This window comes from Seriola aureovittata, chromosome 1, assembly GCF_021018895.1.
Source record: "Seriola aureovittata isolate HTS-2021-v1 ecotype China chromosome 1, ASM2101889v1, whole genome shotgun sequence".
In the NCBI taxonomy this organism is placed as follows: Eukaryota; Metazoa; Chordata; class Actinopteri; order Carangiformes; family Carangidae; genus Seriola; species Seriola aureovittata.
The window spans coordinates 3,930,901-3,936,900 of NC_079364.1; the positions used below are offsets into that span (position 1 = coordinate 3,930,901).

At 43.6% G+C, this 6,000-nt stretch overlaps 1 protein-coding gene across 3 annotated transcripts in view; it reads left to right on the plus strand.

Annotated features, from left to right (window-relative positions):
• Positions 1-6,000, plus strand: part of lrp4 (low density lipoprotein receptor-related protein 4) — a 114,703-nt gene that overhangs the window by 85,164 nt on the left and 23,539 nt on the right. For all 3 annotated transcript variants that reach the window (XM_056374300.1, XM_056374307.1, XM_056374315.1), the window contains exons 7-13: positions 753-872; positions 1,076-1,201; positions 1,972-2,097; positions 2,801-2,935; positions 3,689-3,814; positions 4,294-4,524; positions 5,639-5,795. In XM_056374300.1, coding sequence (XP_056230275.1) covers positions 753-872; positions 1,076-1,201; positions 1,972-2,097; positions 2,801-2,935; positions 3,689-3,814; positions 4,294-4,524; positions 5,639-5,795 — 1,021 coding nt within the window. The remainder of the gene's footprint in view (positions 1-752; positions 873-1,075; positions 1,202-1,971; positions 2,098-2,800; positions 2,936-3,688; positions 3,815-4,293; positions 4,525-5,638; positions 5,796-6,000) is intronic.

Here is a 6,000-nt window from a genome sequence, read left to right on the forward strand (position 1 = left end):
CTTCGATGGGGGGGGGGGGGGGGGGGGGACTCGTGCTGTCAGGAGGAAACATGTCAAAGAAGTACACACACACACACTCACACGTGCGTTCACAGACACTCGGGATTTAAGATGCTTATGTTTGATTCAGCTCTAATCTTCTCGTCCACCTCCGTCTTCATCTGCCGCCAGTTTGAGTTTCGCTTTGATCTGATCACATGTAGAGATGTGGTAGGAGATTTAAAGGTGGGGCAGCTGTGATCTCTTGTCACAGAGGATCATAAGGCAGTCAAAATAAACACAGCCAATTATGGGATATATTTCTTTTCAATGGACAGCAATCAGAGAGGACAGCTCCAGTGACGACTTCTCTGTGCATATGACAGTGAAGCTTTGAGCATGTTCGGGTCCAGACTTATTTTTCTGATTAATCAATGAATCGTTTGATCTATAAAATGGTTGAAAATAGCGAATCCCTTGTTTTGTACAAACCAACAGTCCGAACACAAAGATATTCGATTTACAACAATATTGAACAGAAAAGCAGCAAATCTTTACATTTACATTTGAGAAGCTGGAAACAGATACGTGAATGAAATAATTAATCTATTATCAAAACCGATAGAGATTAATTGATTAATCAAATAATCATTTCAACATTAATTATCACAAGGAAAAATGAGTCAAATCATAAAAGTGATGACGTGAAAGATTTTTTTGTTGTCTGCTGTGTTTTTCATGTGTCTAATGTCATTGTGTGTGTGTGTGTGTAGCCTCCCACCAGCCCTGCAGATCAGTTGAATTCATGTGCAGCAGTGGGATGTGCATCAACGCCGGCTGGAGGTGTGACGGCGAGTATGACTGTGACGACCAATCAGACGAGAAGAACTGCAGTGAGTAGCTGTTCTGTGTGTGGCTGTGTATCTGCAGATATGTCTGTTCCCTCTTTACGTGATTGTTCGTGTTAATTTCAGTCTTTAATGTGATGTCAGGCTCTTGATGGGAAAACGATGCAATCATTCATAATATCTCAAATCAGCTGATCGAAGAATGATGTAATAATGTTTTTGTGTGTGTGTGTGTGTGTGTTCTGCAGCTACGTCCATGTGCACGGCTGACCAGTTCCGTTGTGGTACCGGACGCTGCGTCCGGTTGTCATGGAGATGCGATGGCGAGGATGACTGCTCAGACCGCAGCGATGAAGAGGGCTGTGAGAAAACGGGTAAGACTGTGTTTGTTATCCTGTTTCCAGAGGCTAAATATAACACGAGCTTCAGTGGTAGTTATGACAACAGCTGAGCACAGCCCTCCTCTGCTGACAAACACACTTCTTTCTTTTTTTTTTTTGTTGGTTGAGAAACACAGTTGCTTTCGAACAACAGACTGATCAGTCTGGCAGTTCCTTCATTGATGGAAAGACTGAGGACAAACAACTGAAACTGACCTGTATGTTGAGATGTAAATGAACAGGAAGCAGAGAAAAGATGAAACTGGAAGGTTTTTGCTTCTTTCTTTTAGTAATTTACGCCTGTATCCTGAGTCAAGATGGCAAATGACATAACATTCCCCTTATAAAAGTTTATGGTTCATTTTTGATGATGCACAGTTTCCATCAAATCAAAATATCTTTTGCATCATTTGTACATTTCCCTGTAGTTCAACCTCACATGTTAGGATACACTGCAGTCTCTCAACGAGACTTTCAAACAAGCCGAGAAGCAAGTGTTGGAGTCACCGGTGGGTCTGATGTGGAAGGAGAGGTTAATGGAAAATCCAAAATAAAACACTTAAACTCTCTAGATACACGTTGGCGATGTACTTAAAGCTACAACTGTTTTTTGTAGCGTGGCAGAGTGGGAGACACAGAGCTGCTGTTATACCACAGCCCTGCTCATTTTAATTACATCATTGCCCACAAACGTCCGATACAACCAGAGTTATTGAAGGGATAAATACTGCAACAATACAATCTATCATCGTATATCCCCACAGAAAGTCCTCCCTGTGCTCCCGATCAGTTCCAGTGTGGGAACGGCCGCTGCATCGGTCAGAGGAAGGTGTGTAATGAGGCCAACGACTGCGGAGACGGGACCGACGAGCTGCCGCACCACGACTGCCGTGAGTTGATTCAGCGTCTGTGCTGCAGGATGAAGACTGAACATGAAGTCTGAGATTAATTTTCCCTTTAAAGCTTATGCGGAATATGAAGCAACACTCACTCTGAAGTGCCGCTGTGACTGCCACAACAGTGTTTAAGTAATGAAGACTGATATGAGCATTAAACTTAATCAGTTGGACATTAGTCAAAAGAACAATGCCTCTTATGTTAGGTTTGATATAATGGAGTGTTTATCACACTGTCAAATGTAATAAGTGTTATCACTGCATTATTACACATATTTTACACTTGACATTTAACACATAGAGTTAACATTTAGTAGGGTGTTTGGAGGTGTTATTACAGTATTATTAATCAAAGTAGTGATTTCCCCTCGGGAGAATTAATGTGTTCACTGATTTCATTACACTCCGGCCATTTTTAATATTTTTGTGTACAAGTGGAATTGTAAGGTTGAAAGGAAAGGTCAGGGAGTCACCAAAAACACCAGGATTCATTTTCTTGGTGGGCATGAAAGTTCAAAGAGGATGGTTGAGATGAGGTTTAGGTCTTAGATTCCTCAGCCAGGACCAGGCCGACCGACATCCTCAGGCCTCGCTTCCCGTGGGCCAGAAATGTTTCAAGGCTCAACACCAGATACTTTTTTACAGCTTGTGGTTGCCTATACTGAATCAGCATGCTGTGTTTATGTTCCTCATGCAGGTCCGCGCTCCAACGAGGGCAACTGTAACCAGAATAACGGAGGCTGCTCCCAGAAGTGTCAGATGGTCAGAGGACTGGTCCAGTGCACCTGTCACACTGGATACCGACTGATGGACGACGGCAAAGCCTGCCAGGGTACTACTCTCTGTGTGTGTGTGTGTGTGTGTGTGTGTGTGTGTGTTTGTGTGTGTGTGTGTGTGTGGCTACAATATGGCATCAGAGTTTGCATTGAAAGTGAGCGAGCAGGCCGAGGGTGTTAATATTCATGGACCCTGCAGAGTTTGACTATTCGTCAGTTGCTTAGCAACTTACACAGAAAGTTCGAATACGAAACCTAACTTGCTAACTCCTGTTCAAGAATCAGGAAGACAAAAATTAAAAACTAAACAGGCAGCAAAATATAGCAAAGGAACAAGTTAGAGTAATGAAGCAAGGAAAGACATAAAATCTAACCGCTGTCTTTAACTTCCTGAATGTGGCCAACTCACAGAGCTCATGTGTTCACGCCTGTTAGTCTGTCAGTTTGTCTTTATGTCATCAGGTCATTTCCCAAATGTATGAACAAATTCCATGGAACTTTGTGGAAAGTTTAGCTATGGTCAAATAAATTATTGATTAGAAATTGGTGTGGATCCAAATCTGGGAATTCTGCCACAAGTCGAAAGTTTTATTGCCAGAATTCCTGATTCATTACGATCAAATATTTGCAATATTTGTTTTCAATTTCTAGGGATGTGCTTGCAAGGTCAAGAAATTAATTCAAACTTCAATGGGTGTAACATGCCGTAGGATGTGGCTGTGTCTCTGCACACTTCGCATTGTGTCTTGAATTGATTGACACCACCATCTCTCTGTCCTTCTCCTCTTGTCCTCTGCGGTCCATTCCAGATGTGGACGAGTGTGCCGAAGAAGGCTACTGCAGCCAGGGCTGTACCAACACGCAGGGGGGGTTCCAGTGCTGGTGCGTCCAGGGCTATGAGCTCCGACCTGACAAGCGCAGCTGCAAAGCTCTGGGTAAAAACCGCTGTACTATGTTTCAACCTTGACATGTGACCGCAGAGAGTCGCTGGGGTTTGACCTCCAATAAAAACACGGTTGCATAGTGTTTATACTTGCCTCAACAGTAACTGTATCCATTCCTCTGCTCCGGGGTATTGGACTCAGAATGAGGTCGGCTCATTCGGAGGGTCTGGACTAGATTTAGATATGCAGCGGAGGTAGAGCGCAGGCCTGGTACAGCAGCCCATAAATCTACTGCAGACCAGAGTTAAACCCAGGTCAGGACTGTCTGTCAGTTGCCAGCAGCCAGACCTTCACCTCTATTGAGATTAATGCTCACTGTTATTAAAAGTGACCATCTGTCCTGACGCAAACTTTTTTCTTTTTTTTTTTCTTATTTACTTTCTAACTTTCGCCCTCTTGTTTGGCTTCTCGCTGTTGTCCTTTCTAATCACATCTCCTCCATCCCTGTCCGTCTCTCCGTTCCCCTTCAGGTCCAGAGCCGGTCCTGCTGTTCGCCAACCGCATCGACATCCGTCAGGTTTTGCCGCATCGCTCCGAGTACACGCTGCTGTTAAACAACCTGGAGAACGCCATAGCCCTGGACTTCCACCACAACCGCGAGCTGGTCTTCTGGTCAGACGTGACACTGGACCGCATCATGAAGGCCAACCTCAACGGCTCCAACGTAGAGGAGGTGGTCTCCACCGGTCTGGAGAGCCCAGGTGGGTGCGGCGGTCGATAGGATGCAGGTTTCTTAAGCGGGACAGCGGGCTCATTTATCATCTTTTCCCGTTTATTCAACTCTGCTGCTTTTTGTCCAATTATACTCTGCTCTCCTTCACTTCATCCATCACTTTGTTCATATGCTAGTTCAGCAGTGGGTCATGTATACTATTCAAGCTGCTCATCTGTTTCTTTTGTTTTTGTATCTCTCCTCGGTGCTTTCTCTCACCCACAGTGTTTCTTTGCTTTTTGAACTCACTCTGACTCTTGTTTCTCTTCAGCATATTTCACTCTGTGAGTCTCTGTGACTCCATTTATCTTCTTTTACATATGACCTTTGATTTCTCCTTCCTTCTCTCTCCTTCTTGTCTTTGTCTAATCAAGACATACATAGGAGTGATACGAAGAACAGAGAAAACAACTCGTTATAGAGGAATAATTCAACATTTATTTCTTTTAAAAAATGACAAGGAGAGAATTGATATCAGCCTCATGAGTGTAACTTCAGTATGTAACTTCTGCTGCTAGAGGTTTGTCAATCAAAACAATACGAAAAGATGTGACGTCGTGCAGTAGCATGGGATCATGGGAGATATTGCCTTTACCACCATTACTGTAAGCTCCCGGTTTGGATTCCCTGTGTCGGTTCAGGAGGTTTTTACCCGGGCCATCTGGTTAAAATACACAGTTGAAAGTGACCATGGTACAAAAAGTGTATCTTTTAAATGTGGTTAAGAAAAAGAAAAGTCGACTTTTAGCTTCTGGCAGACAACTACCACACGGACACGTGCACATAGAGGATGTGACGTCATTGTCAGATGTCCAAGTGAGAGGTGCCGTTACCATGATTAAAATCACAGATTTCTCTGGTTTGAAAATTGCTGGAAACATTTGGGATAATGTAAGAACATGTAACACAACTCAAAAAAATATATAACATAGGTCCAGTCATTTTTAGACATTGTAATATGGAAAAATTACATATTATAACTTTAAGCATAAAGCTCGAGTTCCAAAAACACGAGTAAACATAAGTAAAAAACAATAATCAACTTTAAGAAAGGAAAGCATGATATCATATTCAGACAAACAAATGTTTTTTCTCTCCTTCAGGTGGACTGGCCATAGACTGGATCCATGACAAGTTGTACTGGACAGACTCAGGGACGTCCCGCATCGAGGTGGCCAACCTGGACGGAACGCACCGCAAAGTGCTGCTGTGGCAGAACATGGAGAAGCCCCGAGCCATCGCACTGCACCCCATAGAGGGGTATGAGTCTATATACACACACACACACACACTCACACTCACACACACACACACACACACACAGAGAATCTATGTAATTCAGTACAGATGGTTTCAAATGTACATGTATATACATATCCCCTCTGGATGTGTCCCAGTTGTAGTGTAGCAGCAGAGCAGGGATTAAAGTCGGGCAGCACAGCAGTGCCCACAGGCGAGCATCTGT